The following is a 26016-nucleotide window of genomic DNA, read 5'->3' as shown; positions in this document are numbered from 1 at the left end:
AAGGTGGCCCAGTGCGGAGGCCAGCGGGCAGAGGCCCCCGGTGGGGGCGGGGCTGCCCGGGCAGGAGGCGTCAGTGGGTCTCCCTGAGGCCGTGACTGGTCGGGTGTGGGTACTGACAGGATTCCGCTTGGAGGCAGTTCCTCAGACGATTGAACACAGTTAACATCTGACCCGGCGATTTCTCTCCTAGGTTTATACCCAAGAGAAATAAAACGTGTCCACACAAAAAGCTGTACGCTGGGATTCATAGCAGCCCTAACTCACAACAGCCAGTTACGTGCGCACGTCCCACTTTGGCGGCCCGAGGTTCGCCAGTTCAGACCCCGGGTGCGGACGTGGCACCGCTTGGCACGCCATGCTATGGTAGGCATCCCACATATAAAGTAGAGGAAGATGGGCACAGATGTTAGCTCAGGGCCAGTCTTCCTCAGCAAAAAGAGGAGGATTGGCAGCAGATGATAGCTCAGGGTTGATCTTCCTCAAAAAAAAATTTTAAAATAAAAAAAATGCTAAAATCCACAGGACTGTGCACTTCAATGAGTGAGTTATACGGTATTTGAACTATGTCTCGATAAAGGTGCAAGGATAAAAGGACAGTCCTTGCAGCTGTGTTAAGAATGGAGGGCCTAGGGGAGGGGGTGACCCCCGAGGGGACAGCCACAGTCCACTGGTGACTCGCTCTGGGGAGTCCACCACCCTGAAGAAGTAAGGTCTTGGCGGCCCAGAATGTGGGTGGCAAGGAGGATCCGTGAGACTGGGACAGAAATAACCCCTCCTTCCGCTGTCCCAAAAACCTGCCAACTGCCCAGTCGTTTTAAAATTATATGTGTCTTGTCTGGGTCCCTGTGGGAAAGCTGGCCCCATGAGGAGCAGGGCTGGGGGTGTTTTCTCTGGCTGTGTCCCTCTAGCCAAGTGGCGTCCCCAGGCCTGGCTTGGCGGAGCTCACTGTGTTTGCTAAGTGAACGAATGAATGAGTGAGCAGGTGAGGGGAGTATGGAGGGGAGAAGCCGCCAGGGTGGGTGGGTCGCCTAGCAGGCCAGCAGCCTTAGGAAAGGCTCGTCACTCCCGGAGTGGCCGCTGGGTGGCAGCCACGTGACAGTGCCAGCCAGGAGGGCTGGGGCGGCAGGGCGGGTGGGTGAGAAGGGTGGGCCGGGGCGGTGCTGCCGGACTCTGGGCTGGGCTGGCGAGGACCTGGCCTTCCAGGGTGAACGGGGAGCGAACAAAGAAAAAGTCGGTGAAATGTTTTCCAGGTTTGGCCGGAACAACAATGGTCTGGAGAACACGCCTGCAAAGCTCCGGGCCCGGATCCGGTCTGAGACGCGGCAGAGGAGGAACCCCGGGGCTTGGGGTTCCTCCTGCCCCGGCCGCAGCTCCCGGAGCCCAGGCAGCCGGGGAGGGCGCGGGCGGTCCCTGGGGCCGCGGGCCGCCAGCTTCACCAGCCCCTGCACAGGGCAGCCCCCGAGGCGGGTGCAGGCGGACAGCGCCGAGAGGATGTGGCCACCGGAGCCCGAGCGATGGAGGGCCACCGGCCAGAGGAGGCGGCGGCGGGCAGGGTGCAGGGGCGCGGCGAGGGGTCACAGCAGTGACAGGTGATGGGCCCGAGAGGAGCAGACTGACAGAGCACAGAGCGCAGCCATTTCATTCGGTCTGAGCGCACACTGGGGGTAAAGGACGGGGCCGGTCTGTCCAGCCAGGAGTTCTGTCTGTCCAGCCTCCCGCCGGGGACAGTCGGGGAGAGGCCCTGGCGGAGCGAGGGGCAGAGTGTGCAGCTGCCTTTGGTGAACGATTTCCGGAGTGTGGTCCTGAGGCTTGGGCGGGACGTGGGAGGGCTCGAGGGAGAGGAGGGCCTCAGGGACGCTCCTACCCAGGCCTCGGGGGCTGGGCGCAGGGCAGGAGGGGTGCTGAGAGCGGCCTGGCCAGGTTTCCAGCGTGGCCCCCCTGGGTCTCTGCACCACCGCCTTCAGCTTCCAACCCACCCCTCCTGCCCTGCCTGCGACTGGGTCCTCCCCTGTCCCCGGGGGAGCCAACTGGGTGTGGCTTTATTCTTAGGTGACAGCTCTAGGCCTCATGAGGGTTGCCAGGAAGCCCAGGACCCCCTGGGGCTCCCTCCTCCCCAGCACCCCAACGCTGAGATTGCCCCACGAGGGGAATTGGAGGACCAGCCACCATTGCCGGCACTGCCACCCAGGGCCACTGCAGGGGCCACACCTGGCCGCAGGGGTGACGGGGGGCGGTGAGTAGATCTCTGCGGGTACCCCACACCCTAGGGGGGTCCCACCTCCCACAACTGGGCCCAGTGCCCAGGCTCAGCCCCAGACTCCTGTGGTCCCTGGAGCCCTGGTGACTGTGGGCTCTGCAGGCCGCCCCCTCCTGAGGGACCCACAGGGCCCGGGTCAGGGTCAAGCAGGACTCCAGGGCCCACTGTCTATTCCTGTGAGGCTGAGCTTTCCCTACGTGAGTTCCCAGTGTGACTCAGGGCAGGCGCAGGCCCACCCTCTGAGCCGAAGGGTGTTTCCAGGGCGGCCTGGGCTCTGGCCAAGCAGCTGCTATAGCTCCTTCCTCGGGATGAGGCGGAATGAAAGCAGCATGGGACCAGGCACCTGGAAGAGCAGCTTGGTCCCCCAAGAGTCACCCACTCCAGGTCACTTACACCTTCTGCGTGTGCATGTGGCGTGCAGCTAACAAGACTGGTGCAACAGCGTAAGGATGAAGCCAACACATAGAGGCGGGCAGAACAGGCAATCCCAGAGGGGTGGAGTCAGAGCCCTGGTCAAGCCTCTCCTGAAGCTGGACCCTAAATTTAGTATTCTGATCCATTTATCCTTCCAACCAGTTTCAGCTGAGTTTCCGACTCACAGCCAGAAATACCTTCACTGATGTGGCACGTTTCCAGATTGTTGGTGACAGCAGAAGCAGTAACATGGCCGCAGGGCAAGGCAGTGAATGTCCACACCTGCATATTGCAGCCCAAGGCTGTGCTGCTGAGTCTGCTCCTCCGCTCTGGGCTCCCGCTTCGCTGAGCCGCCGGTGGTCCACGATTCGGCTGGCGTCTGTGGCAGGCAGCCCGCGGATTAAATGGCTGTGACGGGCGCCATCAGCCCTACAGCTGAAGTCTTTTTTTAAAAAGTTTTTATTGTGGTAAGATACGATAAAATATAATAAATAATATAGTAATATAAATATATAATAAATATAATAAATAATATATAATAAAGTAAAATTTACCATTTCTCAGTGGGCAGTTCAGTGACATCAAGTGCGTCCACGTTGTTGTGCAGCCATCACCCATGCATCTCTAGAAGCCTTTCCATCTTCCCAAACTGACCCACTGTCCCCATGAAACACCTCCCCTCCCCCTCCCCCAGGCCCTGGCACCCACCGCTCTCCTTTCTGTCTCCGTGAATGTGACTCCCCTGGGTCCCTCATGTGAGTGGAATCATACAGTATTTGGTCCTTTTGTGACTGGATTATTCCACGAACCATAATGTCATCAAGGTTCATCCATGTTGTAGCACGTGTCAGAATTTCCTTCCTTTTTAAGGCAGAATAATATTCCGTTGTGTGAATAGACCACATTTTGTTTAGCCAGCATCCGTCGATGGCACTGGGGTTGTTTTCGCCTTTGCCTGTTGTGAGCAGTGCTGCTGTGACTGGGCGCGTGCAAGTCTCTATTTGAGTCTCTGCTTTCAGTCTTTCTGGGTAGACACCCAGGAGCAGGGTTGCTGGATCACACAATTTTATGCTTAACTTTTTGAGGAGTCAGTGTCTTAAGTCTTTGAAAATGACACCATCTCTGCCTCTGTAATCCCCCAGCCAACAGGGAAGCCCCGTGGAACCTTGGGTGTCTTGGTATCAGGGTCAGCTCAGACCCTTATCTACAGCCCTGGAAAGATCTGAGTGGTCTCCTCACTCCGGTGTGCCGTTACTGGAGATCAGGCTAGGGTCTGGAATAGCAGTGACGGGTCACCCATTCTCTCTCTCTTTTTTTTCTGGTGAGGAAGATTGGTCCTGAGCTAACATCTGTGCCCATCTTCCTCTACTTTGTATGTGGCACACTGCCACAGCATGGCTCGTTGAGTGGTGTGTAGGTCCACACCCAGCATCCGAACCTGCAAACCCCAAGCTGCCAAAGTGGAGTGTGCAAACTGAACCACTATGCCACTGGGCCAGCCCCAGAGGGGTCACACTCTTGATCTTTTTGGGAGACACAGCTCAAGCAGTACCCTCACTGGCTGCCCACCCATCGCTCCCTGGGGTGGAGCCTCTAAGCTGCCCCACGGACCCCCGGCACCCATGCACTTGTGAAGTCCTCTCCCTTTGAGCACAGACTGGACTTACTGATTTGTCTCTGATGAAGAGAAAGTGGCAAAAGTGAAGGGACATCCCTCCAAGATGGGTTATAAAGACTGTGGCTTCCATCTTACTCTGCCCTTCTCTGCATGCTCTGAGGGAAGCTGGCTGCTGTTTTGCTGGCCACCTGACGGAGAGCCCCCCAGGAAAGGAACCATCGTCTCCAGCCAGCAGCGGGCAGGGACCAGAGGCCTAGGACAGCCATGTGGGTGAGTGTGGAAGGGGGTCCCCGGCAGCCAAGCCTTGAGATGCCCTTAGCCCTGGCCGGCACCTTGACCCAGATTCCTGACCCATAGAAACTGTGCGATAATCAATGTTTGCTGTTTTAAACTGCTAAGTATGGGGGTAATTTGTTACGCAGCAGTAGACAGCTAACGTACTCTGCTAGGACACCATGTCCTAGACTCCCGAGGGGCGGGGCTCCCTGGGGGCCATCCCCACCTTACTGCCTGCTCTGCCGGCACACCCACCGCACCTCTGCCATTCGGGGTCCTTCCTCCCACAGACACGAGGGAACTGGCTCTAGCGGGATATCCTCCCTCCACCTGGGCCTACAGAGGACCCAGAACTTCTCCTTGATGCCCACGGCCTCTCACAGTGCACTCCTTATTGTCCACTGGGCCCTCCCAGGGCAACTTGCCAGCTGCAGCTTCTCTGATCTTGCAAAATAACCCCACCCTAGCCCTCTCGGCTCTGCGTCTTCTCGCCTCTTCCTCAATTCTTTGCCAAGGCAGCTCCGTCTTATTTACTGCCAGCCACTGCCAGCCCCAAGCTTCAAGGAGCCGCTCCGCAGCACACTAGGCCCGACAGCAGGCGTCCTCACCAGGGTCTGGAAAGTGCCCCGGATCAATAAACCCCCCCCTCCAGCCTAATCCCCCCTCCCCTCCAGCATCCTCCATATCCACTTCCACGCGTGCTCCGGGGTCCTGCTGGTACGCACCTGCCCAGCGGCAGCTCCCTGGAGAATAATTCGTCTCCGCCCATGGCGGGCATGGGACTTCCACACCCAGGTCCGGGAGCCTCGCCCTCGTTCTGGTCAGAAGCTGGAGGGGAGGCGGGCAGATCTGAGAGGGACGCCTGCCTCAGGAGAGGCCTCTGCGTGGCCTGGGGAACGGGAGGTTGGTCCTCCAGCGAGGGCTCGTGGCCTCGTCTGCCTGCCTGGAGGGTTCCTGGGTCTCTGGCGCTTCCCGCAGATGTCCCCTCTGGGTCGGGGGGTCCGCGCTTTGCTATCAGGGCCCTGACTCTAGCACAGAAGATGCACTAAGGCATGAGCGTCTCCTCCTTTGCGGCTCCAGCACCCTGTGATCTAATCTCGGGCCTGATTTTTGGCACAATCTGCTCTCTGCTTTAGGAAATGACACTCTAAACGCTGCTGCGGTGACTGTGTGCGTCCTGCGGCTGCCACAGCAAGGTGCCACAGACGGGGCAGCCTAAACAGCAGATGCTTATTCTCACAGCTCTGGAGTCTGGTGCTGACACTCGGGGGCAGCGGCGTTGGTTCCCTCCGAGGCCTCTCTTGGCTTGCAGATGCCGTCTTCTCCCCAGGTCCTCGAAAGGTCATCCTGCTGTGCATGTCTGCGTCCTGATCACCCTTCTCCTAAGGACACGGGTCAGATTGGATCAGGGCCCACCCTAATGAACTCATCTTACCTTAATTAACTCTAAAGACGCCCTCTCCAAATACAGTCACATCCAGAGGTACTGGGGGTTAGGACTACAACATACAAATTTGCTGCGGACACAATTCAGTTCGTAGGAGGGGGCTTTCTGGATCTCACTGCAGACCCTGATTGTCCTGAGCTTTCTTCAAGGCTTCAGGCCAGCTGATGCCCGAGCCTGAAAATTAGTCTCGCCACCGTATCTCTCAAATGCTGGAGACAAGGCTTGGCTGATGTGTCCCTGCCCACCTGTGTCCCAGGCCAGTCCATGCCAGGTGAACAGCTGTCACCACTCCATCACCAGCAACCCAATAAAAGCGGTGAATGAGCCCCAGCTTCCTTGCCCCAGGTCCCACCAATTCCCACCTCTCTGTGGGTTGAGGCCGTCATTCAGAGAAGCCACAGATTTTTCCACAGATCACCAGCACAGATGGAACAGCGCAGTCACCTGCTCTGGGGCTGGCTGAAGGAGTGAGCAGGACAATAATGGGAGCAAGGGCCATCGAGGAAGGCCAGGACCAGCCTGTGGGCCATCTGTGCCCCTCTAGGAGGGGACTCAGTCCTGGGGGCACTGGGGAGCCACTGAAGGTAATAAGCAACATGATGTGGTGGGAAGAAGCAAGAAGGATCTGTATGTGCTTGTGGCTCTGAGCGAGGCCAACTCACAGCACAGTTCCAGGCTTAACCCTCTTAGTGGCTTCCCCGGTCCCCACCCAGGCCCCGGGGCCTCCGGGACCCCTCTTGATCTTTTCCGGCCTCCTTGTAAGCCCCCGCCCCACTTGGAGCAGATCACCTTGCTGGATCCCAGGGCCATGGCTCCTCCAGTCCCACCTCACCTGTGCTCGGCATCCCAGCCCTGATGACCCAAACCGGGGACTGTGGCTTGTCTGTCCCCACCACACCCTGAGCTCCTGGGCTAGGGGCCGCCTGCCCGGCTGCCTTTTCTGTGCCCAGGCACCACCTGGATAAGCAACAGCTTGCTGTGCCCCTGCCCACCTGTCCCCCGGCCCCCACCGCCCCTGCTTTGTTGCTGACTGGAGCCTGGCCCCATCCAGGGCTGGCAGCCCGGGGCCCCTTCCCTCCATCACCATCCCTCTAAGTGGCCTGATTTAATCGGGCCACGTTGGATGCCACCTAATGTGACTTTGCAGAGCCTAATGACCTTGACGGTGGCTCAGGGCAGGAGGCAGCTGGCAAGATGGAGGCTGGGACCCAGGCGCCCCTCCCAGAGGATGGTGGTCACTTTGAGGAGAACAATGGCTGTGGGGGGAGGACGCCACTCCCTTTGGCCTGGTCCTGCCTCACGCAAGCCGGGGCGAGGGCCCTTGCCCAGGGACGGAGTCTAGGGGACTGAGGGCAACCCTGGACAGGCCTCTTCACCTCCGGAGCCTCGGGCTCCCCATCCCCAAAATGGAGGGGGGGACCCTGGCCATCCAGAGACTGGTCTCTGGGTCCAGTGTCCCAGTGGGTCAGGCTCACTGGGTTCCCATTGCCCTGGCTCAGCTGAGGGTCCCTGGGCAAACTCGAGCTGTTCAACCTCTTTCTGCCTCAGTTTATCTTCTCTGAAATGGGCCAGATACCCCCTGAACACCCACTTTTGGGAGGATTCAAAGAGGATATGTGGGTGAGGGCTAGCCCAGTTCCTGGCCACAGGGGGGCCAGGTGAACACTGGGGAGAGGGACGACGAGTGGGGACAGCTCCTAGGAGCCCCCGACCTAGATTTCAGGATGACTGGCTGGCAAGGTCACGGGGGCCTGGCCTCTCTTCATCCCGGCCTCCCCAACACCTCCGGGCACACCACCAGCTGGGCGTGGGGTCCAGGCACAGTCCCTGCATGCAGTGGGCACTGGAGCCTCGGTTTACCTCGGGGCCCCAGATGAAGGCCAGAGGGGAGCAGCCATGGTGTCCAGCAGGCCGAAGAGGCCATTATGGTGGCCAGAGAGAGGTGACGGGCCGGGGCAACTCAAGAAGGAGTTCTGGGGCCGCCTGGACAGGGACTCGTGGTTGTCAGGGGCCTCGGAGGGGAGAGGGGAGGCCAGGCGCTGGGGCCAGCATCCAGCCCGACCTTGGCAACCTTGGGAGGGGGGACTGAGGAGGCCGAAGGGCCATGTGGGCCACCTGCAGGGGTTTCTTTTGTAATAAAAACAACAAAATTGGGAGCTGGTGGGGCAGGGGGGTCAGGAAGGGAGGAGCCGGGGAAGGTGGACACAGGCGAGGCCCAAACAACTGCCCCAGCCCAAACTGCCCCAGCCGGTCCCTTGTGACCTCCCAGAACACCTGCTTCGAGCCTGAGGCGGGGTGGCCGAGGGGAGGGATGGTGGCGGGGTAGGGGGTGGGGGCTGCCTTGGAGGTCCTCACCCGGGCAGGGACGAGAGCCCGCACTTCTGCCTCAAAGCTCAAGTGTCGGGATGTGCAAACCTGCACCCCCCCCTCCCAAAGGCAGCGGCCCTTTGCAGTCTCACAGTCCCTTGTCACTGATGGATCCGAAGCCTGAGCCCTTTGTCGTTGCGTCGTCCGTGACCCTGTGTCCCCTCCCCCAGCCCGGGAGCTGGATCTGTGGGGTTGGGGGCAGCAGAGAGACACCTGTTCCCATGCCGATTCTGGAGCCTCTGAGCACCCAGGGCCTTCCCAGTCGCCCGGCAGCCCCTCACTGTGGGCCCTTGAAGACCTCACCGCTCCGATGCTCCAGAGCGTCTCCTCCAAGACCTGGAGAGGGAGGTGGGCACCCCGGGCCTTCCACACACACACACAGACACACACAGAGGCAGATACAGACACACACACACACACACGCAGATACAGACACAAAAACACACAGAGACACACAGACATAGTCACATACACACAGAGACACACAGGCACAAAGACACAGACACACACACACACAGTCACACACACAGACACAGGTACACATACAGAGACACACAGACACACACGCAGACACACACACACACAGACACACAGAGTTGCAGACACACACACATACACACGCACTGAGGCACACACATAGACACACACTTATATACACATTCTCCACTAGAACATGCAAATCTCCAGACACAGAGCAGCCTCAGTCTCTCAGATTTGGGGGAGACCAGGTGTGGGAGGAGGAGCGGCTCCCTCACTGCAAGATTGGGAGACAGGGACAGGCCAGTGCGGGGAGGGGAGCCGGTTCCCCTGAGGCCTTTCGGCTATACGTTTGCACAACTGAAGCACCGCCAGGAGGGAGGTGCCCTGAAGGTGTCGTAAATCTCGGTCTCCAGAAACAGAACTGGCTGAGGCTCCGAAGGGAGAGTGCCTGGCTCGGAGCCGCCCCAGCAGGCTGGGTCAGAGGCCGGGTCCCACACAGGGTCACGATGGGAAGCGACCTTCTCGCAGCCCGCCTCCAGCAGGAGGGGTCCACCCCACCCGGGACACACCTGCCCAGGGCCGTTGCCTGGCACCTTTTCGATTTACTTTAAGAAAATACAACGTGCACACATTTATAAATGTGTAGAACCTAGTGTTGGCAAAGATGTACGGCGACAGAAACTCAAGTTCTGCTGGGGGTCCCGAAGATCGGCACAATGGAGGCGGCAACATCCAGGAAAAGAGCACTATGTCCATTAAAGAAACTGAATCTGTAATTAACAGCCTCCCCACAAAGACAGCTCCAGGCCCAGACGCTCACTGGCGAATTCTACCAACATCTAAGGAAGTAATGACACCGCGTCTATACAGACTTCCAGAAAATAGAGGAGGAAGGAAGACTTTCCAGCTCATTTTATGAGACCAGCATTATCCTGATAGCATAAACCAGGCAATCTTCTTGTTACAAGAAAATAAAATTACACACTAATATCCTTAGTGAACATAAATGCAAAAATCTTTAACAAAATGTTAGCAAATCAAATCCAGAAATATATAAAAAGGAGAATACTTCATGACCAAGCGAAATTTATCCCAGGAATGCAAGGCAGGCCTAACATTTGGAAATCAGTGTAATTCCCCACAGCAATAGAGCAAGAAAGAAAAATCAAAAACAAAAGACATTTGATAAAACTCAACATCCGTTCATGATGAAAAAAGAAAAAACTCTCAGCAAACTGGGAATGGATGGCGGACATTCTCAAACTGATAAAGAGCTGTGAATAACTTCATACTGCACGGTGAGAAACTGAATGCTTCTCCCCCAGGAGTGGGAGAAAGGAAGGACTTGGCTCTTGCCGCCTCTGTGGAACATCGTGCGGCAGGTCAGGACCCGCCGTGCAAGTCGCCAGAACACAAGGAAAGGCCCACAGACAGCAAAGGAAGAGAAACTGCTTTCTCATAGACCACACGGTCATCTCCATAGAAAAACTCGGAGAATCTACAAAAACAAGCAAAAATAAGAAGTGATTTTGGCAAGGTCATAGGATACAACATCAATATATTAAAAAAGTCAATTGTATTTCTTTTTTTTTTTCAAAGATTTTACTTTTCCTTTTTCTCCCCAAAGCCCCCCAAAACATAGTTGTATATTTTTAGTTGCGGGTTCTTCTAGTTGTGGCATGTGGGACGCCACCTCAGCATGGCCTGACGAGCGGTGCCATGTCTGCGCCCAGGATCCAAACCGATGAAACCTTGGGCCGCCTCAGCGGAGCGCGCGAACTTAACCACATGGGCATGGGGCCAGCCCCTCAATTGTATTTCTATATACCAACGAGGAACAACTGGAAAGGGAAATTTAAAAAAATTACCACTGACGATAGCATCAACAGCCATGAAATACTTAGGGAGATATCTAACAAAAAATACATAAGATTTGGGTACTGAAAACTACGAAACACTGATGAGAGAAATTAAAGAAGACACAAATGAAGAAACAGACCTTGGTCGTGGGTTGGAAGATTCAACGTTGTCAAGATGTCCGTTCTCCTCATATTGATCTATAGATTCAACTGGATCTCAATCAAAATCTTAGTAGGTTTTTTGTAGCAACTGACAAACTGTTTTAATATTCAAATGAAGAGGCCGTGAACCTACAATGCCCAAACATCTTTCAAAAAGAATAAAGTTGGAGAACTCAGTTTACCCGATTTTAAGATATGCTATGAAACAATAGCATCTTTTTAAGCGGCTAAAACAATTCTATATTTGTATGCACATAACAAACTTCTAAATATACAAAGCAAAAATTGACAAAATGTAAGGAGAAATAAACAAATAAATAAATCCACCATCATAGTATCAATCTTTAGTAATTGATAGATCAAGAAGATAAAAGTAAAAAAAAAAAACCAACATTTGCAGAAAATAGCTTAAAATCTTAATTTAATGGACAGGCATCCAGACTACATTGCATTTAACAACTGGATGCGCCCAGAACATTCCATTTCTTTCACAGCTAGGTCGTAAAGCTAGCCTCAAGAAGTCTTCACAGGAGAGCAGTATTGGTGTCAACACGGACACAGAGATCACTGCAGGAGAAGAGTCCAGAAATAGACCTACAGCATAAACCGTCAGGCGATTTTCCATGAAGGGGCTAGAGTAACTCGATGAAGAAAAGGTAGTCTTCTCAGTGTTGGAACAGTGTTGGAGAAACCGGGCGCACGTGCCAAGCAAACAACCACCCAACCCAAAGGAAGAAGGCGCCCCCTGCGCCGTCTGCCCAGCCGGCTCGCCGCCAGCTCTCCAGCTGCCCGGTGGTTCTCGGCTTTTCCTTCACATCCAAGAGCAAGGACCAGGGTGCAGGTTGATGCCCGCTCGCTGAGGTGACGGCTCATCCCCTTGTTGACTCCCAGAGCCTGTGAAGGGTTGAGTGAAACCTGACAGCCCCACACAAGAGAACACTAGGTGCCTGGGCACAACGATGTTTAGAGGACCCCTTATCAATATGGGAATGCTCACGTCACAAGCTGTGGTGAGAAAACCCAGACACAAAATGGTATCAAAAGGCCTGTACTAACACCCCTGAGGAGCCGGGGAGCCTCTGCCCTGTAACCCCCACTGGGCTCTGTCCAGGCCGCCATCCCTTTCCCTCTGCCTCTGTTCCTGCCGTCCCACATTTTCTGTGCCCTCACGCGCCCCCTTACCAAGCCCGGGCCCCTCCTTCCAGCACCACCCAGGCTGGCCGCCCCTGGTACTTATCATCACCTCCCCCGCAGAACACGAGGGTGGGGTGTCTGTCTGGTCTCCCGGGGTGGCAGGAGCCCGGCCTTGTGGGCGTGACCAGCTCCATAGCCCCTGGTCAAATGCCTGAACTGAGAACCCACAGTGCAGGCACGTGGCACCCATGTTCTGAGGGTGGGGGGAGAAGCAGGCAGAGGGTGTCCCCCACTCCGCCTGCCCTGGAGCACAGGAGCCAGCACAGCTCTGGGGGTGCCACCCCCACCAGGACACTTAAGGACTCAGCAGAGGGCAGGCGCCTTCCTCAGTCCCGGGGCTCCCAGACTGCTGTGTGGCAAGGCCCGGGCCCCTCGTTTCCAGTTCCTGCTCTGTTTACCTCTTATGAATCCAGTTATGTAAATAGAGGTGGCCCAGCCTGGGGAGGGGCCCCCACCCCCATCTGTTCCCTCTCCCTCCCCCTTCTGCTCCCCACTGTGCCTACATATTTCAGAGGTCCCCTGCCTTGTCCCACTTCATGCACACTACATTTATTCCTTCATATCTTTTCCTGCTGAGACCCAACTCCGGCCACCCAGCACCTACTCTGGATTGCTGGGCCTCCAGCCAGCCAGAGCATCCTCAGGGGAAAATAAGGTCCAGAGAGGGAAAGTCCTCTCTGAACATCACACAGCAGGATGACCTCTTTCCCGGGCTGCCCAGATCCACCCCACCTCCAGGAAGAACCTGTAGCTTTTTCCCCGGTCCTCATAGCCGCCTGAGGTGGTGCCGGTTACTGGACTCACAGCCCCAGATCCCAGATGAAAACCGCGGAGGGAGAAGGGGATACCTACTTAGATCTGCGCACAGCCCCCAGAAAGGCGAGGGGAGTGGGAGGAGGCGTGCGGGTGGCCGGGGGGTGGGGGGGGGAGAGGGACGGGGGTTTTTGGGCACCAAGCTCAGAAGGCTCCCCTCCCCCGGCACCTGCCCCTGGCACTTGCACAGGCAGAGCCAGACTTCTTGACCTTTGCACTCTGGCCTTTGCCTGAAGCAAAACAGAAAGGCCCGCTCTGGGGGCAGGGCTTCAGGTGGGCTGGTAAGAATGGGGCTCTGCAGCGTACCCACCCCCCGCCACCCCTCTCCTGTGTCTTCAGACAGTGGCGGGCACAGAGCTGGGATAAGCTCCTGCCACCTGTAGGCATCTCACAGGGTACAGGGCCACTGCCATGTGTCCAGCCGGCAGGTGGGTGGAGGAGGGGCATCCAGGAGATGGGAGCAGGTCAGGGAAGGGCTCCCACTGGGGTCCTGGGCATGTGGCAGTGGAGACACCTGGAGACCGGGGTGGAACACTGGGAGCTCTGTGATGGAGTGGGTAAGGGAATGAAGAAGAGGAAGTGGAGCGCCACCCTAGAAGCCACAGAGGAGAACTTTCTAGAAGGCAAGGCATGACCATCAGTGTCCTGGGATGCTGAAAGGCCAGGAAAGACAAGGCTGAAAAGCATCCAAGGGGTTTGGTGACCCCGAGGTCACTGGGCCCTGAGCAGTGACTGCTGGGACTGGGGATGGCGGGTGAGGGAGTGGAAGGGGCCCCAAAGCCAGGGAGGTGATGCCGGCTTTAGATCTGGAGGGAGGCGGGTGGGGAGGAGAGGAGTTCCCACGAGGGTGAGTCTGGGGGCAGCAGTCTGGGAAGGAAAAAGGGTGGAAGGAGTAGAGCCTCCTTCTCCACAAGAGAACCAGGGGTGGAGGAATGGCGGCAGGGACGCAGCGGTGGCAGCCAGCGGGGGACAGGAGTGGGGGTCAGTAGGGCTGTCAAATGAGTGGTGCCGGAGGAGGCTTGATGGAGGTGACACGGGGTTAACGGGGCACCCCCGGGGCTGCCCTTCTCCGCGGGCCTGGGTTCAGCCACTGGAAGGCCTTGCCCACCCGGCCTGCCCTCGTGGCGCACCTTGGCCCCCACCCAGGTCCCAGTCCAGCCTGCTCTGCGGCGCTGGCAGGAAGTATCACGGGAGGGTGGGGGTAAGTCGGGGGGTCGGTCCTTCCAGAAAATCAGAGCGGCTCCCGGAAAGAAGCAGCGAGAACCCAGGGACGCAAAGGGAGCGAGAGGAAGGGGAGCCGAGTCACAGCCCACCCCCGGCCGCGCCCTCCACACACCCTCACCTGTCCGTCCACGTCTCCTATCCCCGCGGGGAGCTGCACACTCGCTGCGACCGCCGTCTGCCGGCCCGGGGTCCGAGGGAAGGGGGTCCACCGGGCAGTGGTCTGCATAGCGAGCCGGGGGGTTAGGAGTCTTCGGGACAAAGGTCTGCCAGAAGGGGGCCCGCGGAGAGGGATCTGCGCGCACGGTCTCCCGGGCCAGCAGTCGGGGCGCACGCCGTTGCTCCCCGTGGCGCGTCGGGAAGACGGGGGGGGGCTGGGGCGCTGCGCCGAGGGGCGGGCGGGGACCCTCAGCCGCCGCTCCCCGCCCCCCCCCCCGCCGCGGGGCCGCTCCTGCCCCCGCCCCTCCGCCTCCCCCGCCGCGGCCACCGCCGCCCAGCGTCGCCGCCGGAAAGTTTGCGCGCGGCTGGCGCGGGGCGAGGACGCGGAGCCGGCGCCGAGCCCGATCCGGCAGCGCCGCGGAGACGAGCGGTCGCCGACCCCGACCCGAGCGCGCAGAGAACGGCGGGGAGCGTGGAGCCGGAGTCGGAGCGCCGGGTGAGCCCCTGGGCCCGACCCCGAAGGGACGCTCCGGGAGCGCCTGGGCAGACGCAGCCCGGCTGGCGCGCCCAGAGGCCCGCAGAATGGGGGAGCGCAGCACTGGCCGGCGGGGACCCCTGTCGTGGGCTGGACGGTCTCTGGGGGTGTTGCCGTCCTCACCCCCGTCGGACATTTCCGTTCCCAACCCCCGGGATGCGCCCTTCCAGCTCGGACAGTCAACCGGGTCCCGCCCCGTCGGGCGGGCTGGGGGTCTCAGCGCTTCCCCGGTTCTCTCCTCCCTGAGGAGCGCGGCCCCGGGGCGGGGAGGGGGTCCTGGCCGCCAGGCGCTCTGTCCTGCTGCCCACTCCGCTCCCGACTCCTCCCTCCGGCACCCACCCCCCATCCCCCGGCTGCCCCTCCCCCCATGGGCACACACGCACTCCGCGGAGACACCCCCAGAGGCGCAGAAGGCCTCGGCAGCCCTGCTTCCCCCCTCGGGCGGACTCCTGCTCCCCAGGACGCCCCCAGCTCCCCAGCACTATCCCAGCTGCCCGGGTTCCCCTGGGAGGGGACGAGGGGCGTCAGCACCCGGCAGGGCCGCTCTTCCGCGGGTCCACACTTGTCACTTTGACCCGCGGCGAGGGGGGGTCACTGTCCTGCGCTGCTCCCGACTCCCCAGCGGCCCCCACTCGCACTTCTCAGCCCCGGGGTTTCTGCCCCCACCCGGAACTGAATGACTCCAGGCGCCCGCATCCTCGGAAGACCGGCCCAGGCTGTTTTTCTGTCCTGTGCTAGGGGATGAGGGCTAATGGGGGAGTTGCACCCTGGCCTGAATCCAGGCCCGCTCCGCCCCCAGGAGGTTGGGGAAGACGCAGGAATCAGGCTTTGTCAACAGCCTGTGACCCCTGATCCTGACCTGGGGCCATGACCCTCCGCTACCTGATCTGGTTTCACAAAAACAACCCCCCCACCTCATACCTCTCAGAGGCTGGGAGGCCTCAACCCCACCCATTAGGACCCTGGGGCAAACTCAGGGTGACCACAGCCCTGCAGAAGGGCCATCCACCCATCCCAGGGCTGGAACCCCAGCTCCAGGTCTGCGAGTCCCTAGGCCATCCTCAGTGGTAACTGGTGGGACATAGGCCAAGCCATCAGGAGTGGTGCCTTCTGCCAGGCATGTGCCAGTGAGCCAGCTTAGCCAGTAGGCGGGCAAGTTGGGTAAATCCATGGGGGAGGGGTGGAGGGCTGGGAAAAAGGGGAGAGGCGGTGAGCTGGCAGGCAGTGGGGGACAGCAGCCCTCCGAGAGCCCTTGCCCCTGTCCACTTGAGCCGCTGCCCGCATCTCTAGTCCTGGGCTGACATTTGTAGGGGTGCAGGCCAGGGCCTGAGAGGGAGCCAGGTTACCTGGTCTGTGAAGGGAGGAGGTCAGGTCCCTGGAGGGTCCTTCCCACCCCCACTGGCTCCCTTGCCAGACAGTAATAAAGTGGACAATGGTGAGTCCCGGTGCTGTGGCTAACGGGAGCCCCAGAGCGGCGCCCCGGCATCTGGCTGCTCATCATCCCGGGGGGGGGGGGGGGGTTCAGTCCTCTTGTTCATTCAACAAATATTTATGCCCAGGGCTGAGAGGCTGCCTCTGGGAGGGACCCTGGACACGGTAATCCATCCTACCCTGAAGGTGGCCGGCCGAGCGCGTTTCCTCCTTGGGGATGAGGAGGCAGGGATCCCGCTTTACAAGCAGGGAAACTGAGGCTCTGAAAAGTTAAATGATTTGTCCTTGATCCTAGGACAAGAACTGGGCTCCACAATGTCACCATCTCCTGGGGGGGCCCCCAGAACCTCAACCCAACCCCTCTTCAGAGGTGTCTAGAATTCTCCTTCCCACACTCCCTCTAAAGGGAGGGAGGGCTTGCCCACTTCTACGCCTTCTCATGTTTCTATCAGATGCCTAAGGGGGGGGGGAGGGGAGCGGGGGGGGGGGGGATCGCTGTCAGCCTCTTGTGTCAATGGGGATGCTGAGGGGATAGGGGTGCCTTGAGCTGGGGCACACAGCCTGTGAGCTGTGGGTGCTGAGCTGTGGGGGGGAATCTTCAAGGATTCCCAGCCCCACCCACCAGACCAGGGTTGGGGTGGGGGACATGGAGAGTCCCCCCACTCCTCTGCCCTGGTTGCTGTGGAGAAAGGTCTGGGAGGGGCAATGAAGGAGGGGCCCCAGGGCAGCCCATTGTCTCTCCCCTCTAACCCTGGGCTCTGCTTCTCTCTGGGGTCCCCAGATTAGCTGACCCCTAGCTGGGAGGCCAGCTGCCCTGGCATAAGCAGCCTTGGGTGTGGCCACACCCATCCCTTCCCCAAACATCGGTTCACTGGGTTCTCCTGACAGCCTTAGGAGGCCAACAAGGTGAGCTCCCACTCTTCCGAGGGGGAAGTCGAGGCAGAGCCAGGCTTGCCCTGTCAGGCCGCCATGGACCCCTGAGCCTGCCCACTCACCTCCCTCCCCGCCCCTCACCAGCAACCGAGCACAGTGGGTGAGAGGCCTGCTCCTGGACTCTCTTTACCTGCCAGCTCAGTGGCCTGGGCAGGCAAGGGGCAGGGCAGCAGACGGGGCTGTCTGATCATAATGAGCAGCTAAGTCTCCTTGTGTGACCCCCGGGCTAGGGACACCGCACTGCCCCTCGTCCTTCACCTGTCTGCCATCTTCTCTGCCAAGAGCCTCCATGCTGGGCTTCTCCACCCACAGCCCTAGGCCCGGGGACACCTCACCTGGTCAGAGACAGGGGACCAGAGACTGCTAGTCTTGCCCCACCAGGCCCAGCCTGTGCCCACGGCCCAAGAACCAGGGTCAGGAGCCCCCGCAGGTGTGATCCAGGCACCCACCTTGGGTCACTCAGCTCTCGCCCTGCATGATGGCACCTCAGGGTCCACTTAGGGGAGATGAGTGAATCACAGGGGAGCCCCGGGTTGAGCTCGCCTCACGAGGGCCGTACTGGACTCTGATGGGAGGAAGCTGAAATCCAGGGTGTCCTGAAACCCTCTGCCTTCAGCCACAGCCTGCACCTCCCCCACCTCCCTTTCTTCCTGGCTTCTCCCCGGCACTGCCTTCCAGCCAGCCAGTCGTCCATCTGTCCATCAGTCTGTCCATCACTTGTTCACTATGCACCAGGATGTCCAGAGAAAGGCCCATCCACAGCCCTGGGGGGCATGTGTCACTCCTGGGGGCCCCAAACCCAGGCCACGAGGGAAGCCCCACCCTGGTGCCCCCATGGAATTCAGATGGGCTCTGGAAGCAATGAAAGGAGGATTTACCGGCCCACTGCTGCCCCAGAACTCTGGCTCAGACATGGGCTCCGGCCCACGACCAGGCACCTCAGCCCCCCTGCAGGCACCACGAGGGCAGGGGTCCCGAGTCTGGGCCCCAGCTGCCTGCAGTGCTAATCTCAAAGGAATGTCCTGCCAGCCTCCTGCGTGCTGGACCAACAGGACCCAGGGAGCCCAGGCTGAGCCTTGGGTGGGACCCACGGGGACACCTGGATACCCCAGTCCTGGGAAAAGGGGCATGTGTATGACAAGGACCACCCTGAGCATGTGCCTGACACTCCTGGCCCCTGGCAAGGCTGGGAGCTGGCCTGGGGCCACCTCGATAACCATAGCACTGGGAGCCGAGTGATGGATGGCCCTGGCACCTCGCCCTTGCCTAGCAAGCTGGCTTCCTGGGGACCAAGAATAAGTGGGCGGTTAGGGAAGCTGCTCTCCTCTGCAACAGCTTTGCAACCAGGCAAGACAGTGACTGCCACCAGCACAGAGAGGAGGGGTTCTGGGGCTGTCAGAGCTGCCAGACAGACAGCCACAAGCTGTGGGAAACTCAGCTCCACCCAGGGAGGACGGCACAGCCCCCAGGACCCTGGGCCGGACCCCAACCCATCATTGGCAATGAGCTACTACTCTTGTCCCAGCTCCCGCTTCATCAGTAGGACTCAGAGGCTCAGAGGGGTAGTAGTGGGGAGCAGGACACCTTGCTGTTCGCAGCAGAGCCCCGTTGGGTCTCCTCACTCCTGGGGGTCCCTCTGCAGACCCTGCTGCTCTGATACTCGGCAGCCCCCAGAGGAGCCTGCGCGCCCAAGAAGACCCCTTTGCCCCAGCTGTGCAGCCCCAGCCAGATGTGGGGGGCAGCAGCCCAGAGGCATGCCCCCTACCTGGCCACGCCGCCCCCACCTCCTCCTGCTGCTGCTGCTGCTGGCCTGCCAGGTGAGCATGCTGCCAGTCCCCCCTCCCAGCCCCTGGGGGCTCCAACCGCCCGCCTGCCCCTCATGCTGACATGGCTCTGTCTATCTGTTGGCCCATCTGTCCCCCAGCCCCAGGCCCCGTCCGCTCAGGTGATGGACTTCCTGTTTGAGAAGTGGAAGCTCTACGGTGACCAGTGTCTCCACAACCTGAGCCTGCTGCCACCTCCCACCGGTGAGCCCCCACCCCCGCCTCCTGCCCATGCCCAGCGCTCAGCCGTGCAGTGTTGACTAAGCTCTCATCAGGGGAAGGCATTGCCCCCCCACCCCCTCCCCCCCTTACAGGTGAGGAGTCATGGAGAGGCCAATGACTTGCCCGAGGCCACACAAGTGAGAAATTTAAAAAACGATAGAATTGGCCCAGAAATGGCATGCTTCGCCACCCTCCCCTGCTGCTGGGCCTGGGGATACTGTCTTTGCCCCAATGGAGCTCAAGGCCCAGTGAGCAGACTGTGTGGGGAGAGGTGGCCTGAGAGGGACGGGCAGACCACACAAGGCCTGAGAAGGGTGAGGGAGACGGGCCATCATGCGGAGGGTCAGGCAGGGACAGGGTACAGCGAACTGAACAAGTTCTGAAGGTCACTCGGGGTACAGCGAGAGATTGGGGCAGGAGGAGCTGCCTGGGAGGCTGAGCTACTGTCCAGGTCAGGGAGGGAACCTTTGCTGGGCAGAGGGGAGCAGGGGGTGTGAGCCACAGAGTTAGTGCTGGGCCCAGGAAGGATGCCAACTGAATTGGGGTTCAGCTCCCAAAGAAGGAAGTGCTGCAAGAAGGCCACTGGGAAGAGGGGAGGCCCCAGGCGGGTTTGGGGCACAATGGAGATGCGAGGTGTCCCAAGGGAGGTAGCTGGGCAGAGCTGGAGCTCAGGACCAGGCTGGACTGGGTGGGGGGGTGGGCGGTCCAGGGGAGGTGGAATGATCAGGGAGACCTGTGGGGGGAGGCTGCATGCTGAGGAGCAGAGGATGCTGCTGGGGCTTCTGAGAGGAGGCGAGAGGGGGCCGCGAGGGCCAGGCCCTGCTGAGGGAGCCCCCACCCCGCTCCTGCCTCTGCAGAGCTGGTCTGTAACAGGACCTTCGACAAGTATTCCTGCTGGCCAGACACCCCTCCCAATACCACAGCCAACATCTCCTGCCCCTGGTACCTGCCCTGGCACCACAAAGGTAACCACAGAGGGGACTAGGGGGTGGCCGAGGGGCCCGGCCAGAGTGGGGTGCTGACCAGAGCCTGCCCCCCAGTGCAGCACCGCCTCGTCTTCAAGAGGTGTGGGCCGGACGGGCAGTGGGTGCGTGGGCCCCGGGGGCAACCGTGGCGAAATGCCTCCCAGTGCCAGATGGACGACGAGGAGATCGAGGTCCAGGTCAGCCCACGGGGGCGCTGCAGGGGCTGGGTGGGTGGGGATGGGTGAGGCGGCCCCGCCCAGCCCTGACCGGGCACTGCAATTTGCAGAAGGAGGTGGCCAAGATGTACAACAGCTTCCAGGTGATGTACACTGTGGGGTACTCCCTCTCCCTCGGGGCCCTGCTCCTGGCCCTGGCCATCCTGCTGGGCCTTAGGTATGCCCACTCACCCAGCGCACGGGGGCCCTCGGTGGGCAGGGCAGCGGGCAAGTCCTGACCCGCTGTCCCCGCAGCAAGCTGCACTGCACCCGAAATTACATCCACATGAACCTGTTTGTGTCCTTCGTGCTCAAGGCCAGCTCTGTGCTGGTCATCGACACGCTGCTCGAGACGCGCTACAGCCAGAAGATCGGCGACGACCTCAGCGTAAGCATCTGGCTGAGTGACGAGGTGAGCGCCCAGACCTGGCTTCCTGGCCTCCCCGCCCCGAGGTGGCAGGTGACTGTGACTTGAGCTCACGCTGCCCCTGTGGCCAGGCAGTGGCCGGCTGCCGGGTAGCCGCAGTGTTCATGCAGTATGGCATCGTAGCCAACTACTGCTGGCTGCTGGTGGAGGGTGTGTACCTGCACAGCCTGCTGGGCCTTGCCACTTTCCCGGAGAGGAGCTTCTTCACCCTCTACCTGAGCATTGGCTGGGGTGAGTGTGCTGGTGTGGTGGGGGCAGGTTGGCCTGGGCCATGGGACCACAGCTGCTCCGCCCCCACCCGCAGGTGCCCCCATGCTATTCGTCATCCCCTGGGCAGTGGTCAAGTGTCTATTCGAGAATATCCAGTGAGTATGAGCTGACCAGAAGACAGGCCCAGGGTGGCCAGGGCCTTACCTCTCCTGGAGGCATGGTGCTAGGCTGGGCTTGTGGGGAATGGCTGTATGGCTCAGTGCATGGGGGCAGTACCGGGGTCTCTGACCAGAGGCAGTGGGGGGATGAGCCAGCCTGGTGCCCAGGGATGGGAGTCATTCATGACCATTTCCCTTCCTTTCCCGAGACACTAATTAGATCCCCACAGAATCTAGGGCGTGGGGGGCTGGGAGGCTGCCAGGACATGAGCCAGCCCCATCCTGCAGGTGCTGGACTAGCAATGACAACATGGGCTTCTGGTGGATCCTGCGCTTCCCTGTCTTCCTGGCCATCCTGGTGAGGAAATGAGGCACCTGCTGCTCCCACAGGGAGGGATTCGGAGGCTGGTGGGGTTGGCCCCCCAGCCCCCTCCTTCCTTGTCCGCCTGCAGAAGCCCAAGGAGACAGACGGCATCCTGCCTGGGTGGACAAGGAGGGAGGCCACGGCACTCAGCCAGGACACTGGCTGGCGCCCTGGGCCTCGGGCCAGGTGCCCATCCTTGGCTGGGCATCCACCAGCCCTGGGGCCACATGAGCCAGGCCTCATCTGGGTGCCAGGCCCCCCTACAAGAGGGAAAGTGGGGGCCCGAGGGCTGCCCTGAGCTGTGCCCTCCACACACAGATCAACTTCTTCATCTTTATCCGCATCATTCACATCCTCCTGGCCAAGCTGCGAGCCCACCAGATGCGTTACACTGACTACAAATTCCGGTGGGTGCGGGCAGTGGAGGTCAGGCAGCTCACGGACCCTGAGACCCCTTGGGGGCCCGAGGGGGGTTGGGGTGGGGATGGGGACACCAGGGCCCTGGGGGGCAGGGTGAGGCCCTAGTGGATCAGGCTCCGCCCCCACAGGCTAGCCAAGTCCACGCTGACCCTCATCCCCCTGCTGGGGGTCCACGAGGTAGTGTTCGCCTTTGTGACTGACGAGCATGCTCAGGGCACCCTGCGCTCCGCCAAGCTCTTCTTCGACCTCTTTCTCAGCTCCTTCCAGGTGCCTGCCCCCTCCACCGCCCCCATAACCTCCCACCCCCTGGCCTCCATGTGGCCCTGACCACCCCCTCTCTCCAGGGCCTGCTGGTGGCTGTTCTCTACTGTTTCCTCAACAAGGAGGTAGGTGGGGGCTCTGGGACCAGCCCTGGGGTCGGGACCAGAGTGGAGCGTGGGCGCCTGGCCCCACCCCTGCACAGGGGTACAGCCCTTCACATCCACCTGCACTTACTGAGTGCGCTTGCCACTGCACTGGGTGTCAGGCCTCTCTAGATGGGTCAGCCTCAGCCCGGTCCTCAGGGAGTGCACAGTGAAGGGGGTCCCTCCTCAGAAGGCCACAGACCCCAGCATTCTGCGGTAACGGAGCCCATCTTGGTCTGTGCCCAGGGCACCATGCAGCCCTCTAAGGCCAGGAGACTGGGGATCCTGGGAGGTGGGAGAGGCGGGCCCTACGACTGGCCCAACCTGCCCACCACCCCAGGTGCAGTCGGAGCTGCTGCGTTGCTGGCATCGCTGGCGCGTGGGTAAGGCCCTGCAGGAGGAGTGCCACATGGGGAGCCACACGACCGCAGCCCGGCCCGCCGGCAGCACCCCCCGCGAGAAGCTACTGCTCTCCAGGGGTGGCGGCAGCAATGGGGCCAGCCAGGACCCCTCAGCAGAGACCCACTTGGCTGGCGGCCTCCCTGGGTTGGCTGAGCGCCCCTTCTGACGTCCCCTGGAACCCCAGCTGGGGCTGGACTCAGGTGCTGAGAGAGGGCATCGCCAGAAAATCCAGAACCGGATGCCCGACGGAGGCGGCAGGGGTGGGAGCCAGACAGCAGCCCCATCGTCCCCGTGTCCCCCAGGGTGGTGGTCTGAGGGGCAGGGCCTCCTCTCCCCACACCTGCACTGTGCCGGGGTCGGGGACAGAGTGTTGTAGGGGTATAAGCTGTTCTTCAAATGCATGCCTGCGTGTCCCCGTGTGTGTTGGTGTGTCCAGTATTCAAGGAAATGTGTGTCCTCCAACAATAAAGAGCTCAAGTAGTGGCCGCTGTGCACACCCTGGAGAGCTGGGCTGCAGGAGAGGGGCAGGCTGGGCCCAGGGCCTCCATGTAGAAAAAGAGCAGTGTGGCTGGGGCCTCGTGCTGGTGTGCTGCCTCTGGGAGGCCCCCTTTTACAGATGAATTGGAGCTGGAACCCCTGATGGTCCCCAATGTGTGAGTGGTGGCTGGCGGTGCCCCTCCCTGTCTCCACCAGAGCCATCCTCCCATCCTGGTTCAGGAGGGGCTCACTCCCAACCTGGGCCAGAGTGAATGGTCCCCCATTAGCTTTGGCCCTCAGCACCCAGAATCTCACCATTTGCCAGCAGAGGAATGTGAACAGGGGTGATGGCCGAGGGAGACCACCAGCATCACACTCCTACTACCAACCCCACACAGACACCCCTGGCTCCCCCTGGAACCGCAGCCAGGGCTGGACTCAGGCCCAGCAAGGGCATTGCCGGACAATCCAGCACCGGCTGTCCTCTGCTGGTCTCTCCTTCATCCTGGCTCTAGCCACCCCAGCGGTTCGCAGGCCATGCAGCAGACTGAAGCGGAGGGAAGTCGACCCCCAAACTTGAAATGGGCCAAGTGAAGGCAGCAGCAGTTTCCCAGGACCTCTGCATGGCCCTGCTGTGGCCACTCAGCATAGAGGCCCAGGCCACTCCAGTCCTTGCTGCGCCAGGTGTGCACGGAAAGGCAGCTGTGTGCAGTGAGGACATCGTCCCTGGCTTGGTGGGTGGGCACCCTGCTTGGCAGGCAGTGAAGGCTTATGCTCGCCAGGAAAGAGATAAGCATGGGACATCGGAAGAGCCAGGCGGTATGCTGGAGTAGGGGTCCTGATTGTCTGGGGTGCACCCTGAGGTCCAAGTTGCCATCTGGGGACAGTGTGTCTGGTGTAGAGAGTGGAGGCAGGTGCAGGAGCAGAAGTCCATGTGGAGACTGTGGGCCCCCCTCTAGAGCACCCCCTGCGGCCAGTCCCGTGATGCCTGGTGGGGTGTGTATGGGGAGAGGGGCGCTGTCAAAGGAGGAAGGGGCCACAGGAGGAGAAAGCACAAGCCAGCCCGGCTGGTCAGCCAGGTGTCCCTGCTCCCAGGAGCTGGTGGGAGGCAAGTGCTGGGCCCTGGGGGAGGTGGCCATGTCCCCCGCCCGGCCACGTGGGCTGGAGCTGCTCAGGCAGAGCCGGGCTAATTGGAGCAAATGAGAGGACAGGAGGCCTCTCAGGAAAGGTAAATAGAATTACTCACCCGCCAGGCACTGGGGCCCTCCTCAGGGGCCTTCACCCCGTGCCACCCACGCCCATTGCAGACCTGGATGCAGCAGAGAGGGAAGTGACGAGGGGTCCTCAGGGAGGGGCGGGAAGCCATCAGGGGAAATTGGGCTCTCCTGTGGCCCAGGTGGGTTGCCAGTGTTACTGTGTTGGCGGGGGCTGCAGGGTGGGGCACAGTGCAGCCAGCTGCACCTCTGCAGGACCTGTGGGCAGGGCCACCCTGCAGCTGGAGGCCTGAGGCCCCTGACCTTGAGACTTCAGGCCACATCTTGTCCCAGACCCCACAGGCCCCAGGCCCAGACTCTCCTCTGAGCCGCTGCCACAGGGGCACCCTGCCAGCCCTCACGCCCAGAGCTTGTGTGGGCACAAGCAAGCACAGGCAGGACACAAGTTCTCCTTCACGCCGGCTGAGCTCAGGGTTGGTGACTGCCCCGGGGGTGTGCCACTCACCTAGGGGCCTCCTGACAGCCCTCCCCACACTGACCCCCCTCTGCCCTTGTACTCCTTCACCTCTGTCCCTGTCCCCAAGGGAACTAGAGCAAGCTGGTGGAGTCAGGGGCGGAGGCAGAGGCCTGGCAGGGGCTGGACTCGCCTAGCCGATAAACATTGGTTCTGACCAGGCAACTCTGCAGGTGGGGTGGAGGGGGGATGGGTGGGAGAACCCACTTTCTAACTCAGGGCCCAGAACCCACAAAGCATCACTTCCCATCCATAAAGATGAACACTCCAGGCCCTCTGCCCCTCCCCCATCTCTACTTCCCTTCCCACCTCCACCCCAGTCCCTCCCCTCAGGCCATCCCCCAGTATGGACCCCCAGTGTGGGTATGGCCCAGCTTTGTGTGTGTGTGTGTGTGTGTGTGTGTACACGCTACTAAAATGAGGTTGGAGACCAAGAAAGAGGAAAACATGGACTACGATAAACAGGAATCAACCCTAGGAGAGCCAAGGGGCAGCCCCAGGATGGCAGCTGTGTGCCACACAGGGTGGGTCCCTGAGGGGAGGGTGCCTCAAGCAGGGCAGAAGGCTCCAGGAGAGACACTCTCAAGGGGATCAAAGTGACTGAGCACACTGGGAGGAGATTTAGATGACCTGGACTTAATTCGTGTTAGTACATAGAAAACTAAGCAAATGAAAAAAGAAGGCAATCAATAACTCCAAGGAAAACAAGAAGTTGGGCAGAAAAGAAAAAACAGTCACAATTTACCACAGGGCTCAGCTCTGAATACAAACGTAGACATCATAATGTAAATAGTCTACACTGATGTAACCAAAGTCATGAGAGAAAAAAAGAACTGTCCAGGGAGGGTGGTGGATGGGAAGTGTGCATGCGCATAGTGGGGGTGGGGGAGAAAACAAAATGGGAAGATCAAGAAATAACAGTTCCTGCATGCTACTTAGAAATAGAAACACAAACCAAAGAATCGACTTAAGAGCTGAAAGTGGTTGCCTCTGGGTGAGGGGTGGGAGAAGGCTAAGGGCTGCAGGGCCACTCTC

At 60.2% G+C, this 26016-nt stretch overlaps 2 protein-coding genes and 1 long non-coding RNA gene across 11 annotated transcripts; 2 read left to right on the top strand and 1 right to left on the bottom strand.

Moving 5' to 3' along the window:
* Positions 1-3009: 3009 nt before the first annotated feature.
* On the top strand, positions 3010-5834 carry LOC139073791 (uncharacterized). 2 transcript variants are annotated; one of them, XR_011522794.1, is made up of 3 exons: positions 3010-3138; positions 4450-4559; positions 5702-5834. It is a non-coding gene; the product is annotated as an uncharacterized lncRNA (long non-coding RNA). The 2 variants fall into 2 exon arrangements; XR_011522795.1 differs by lacking the exon at positions 5702-5834 and adding an exon at positions 5240-5361.
* A 3776-nt stretch (positions 5835-9610) lies between these two features.
* Positions 9611-15123, bottom strand: LOC139073790 (actin nucleation-promoting factor WAS-like). Of its 4 annotated transcripts, XR_011522791.1 has the most exons (4): positions 14230-15060; positions 10859-11774; positions 10553-10700; positions 9611-10357 (listed from the first exon to the last, which is right to left on the bottom strand). XR_011522791.1 is itself a non-coding variant. In XM_070559679.1 (2 exons), exons 1-2 carry the CDS (start codon positions 14936-14938, stop codon positions 11692-11694), a joined length of 792 nt encoding a protein of 263 aa, XP_070415780.1. In that variant the 5' UTR covers positions 14939-15123; the 3' UTR covers positions 9757-11691. The 4 variants fall into 4 exon arrangements, 1 of the variants encoding a protein (XP_070415780.1); XR_011522790.1 differs by having other exon boundaries at positions 9611-10700; XR_011522792.1 differs by lacking the exon at positions 10553-10700.
* GCGR (glucagon receptor) lies at positions 14556-25653 on the top strand. Of its 5 annotated transcripts, XM_070559675.1 has the most exons (14): positions 14586-14763; positions 18809-18983; positions 19091-19193; positions 20069-20176; positions 20252-20373; positions 20463-20569; positions 20647-20803; positions 20890-21049; positions 21123-21183; positions 21475-21544; positions 21869-21957; positions 22099-22237; positions 22315-22356; positions 22715-23259. In XM_070559675.1, exons 2-14 carry the CDS (start codon positions 18921-18923, stop codon positions 22940-22942), a joined length of 1449 nt encoding a protein of 482 aa, XP_070415776.1. In that variant the 5' UTR covers positions 14586-14763; positions 18809-18920; the 3' UTR covers positions 22943-23259. The 5 variants fall into 5 exon arrangements, with proteins under 5 accessions (XP_070415778.1, XP_070415776.1, XP_070415777.1 ...); XM_070559676.1 differs by lacking the exon at positions 22099-22237 and having other exon boundaries at positions 14624-14763; positions 20257-20373; positions 22715-25653; XM_070559674.1 differs by lacking the exon at positions 22099-22237 and having other exon boundaries at positions 14630-14763; positions 22715-25653.
* The last annotated feature ends 363 nt before the right edge of the window (positions 25654-26016 follow it).

Source organism: Equus przewalskii, chromosome 10 (genome assembly GCF_037783145.1).
Source record: "Equus przewalskii isolate Varuska chromosome 10, EquPr2, whole genome shotgun sequence".
NCBI lineage: Eukaryota > Metazoa > Chordata > Mammalia > Perissodactyla > Equidae > Equus > Equus przewalskii.
Note: the sequence above shows the minus strand (reverse complement) of the source record. Positions and strands in the feature narration are given on the sequence as shown.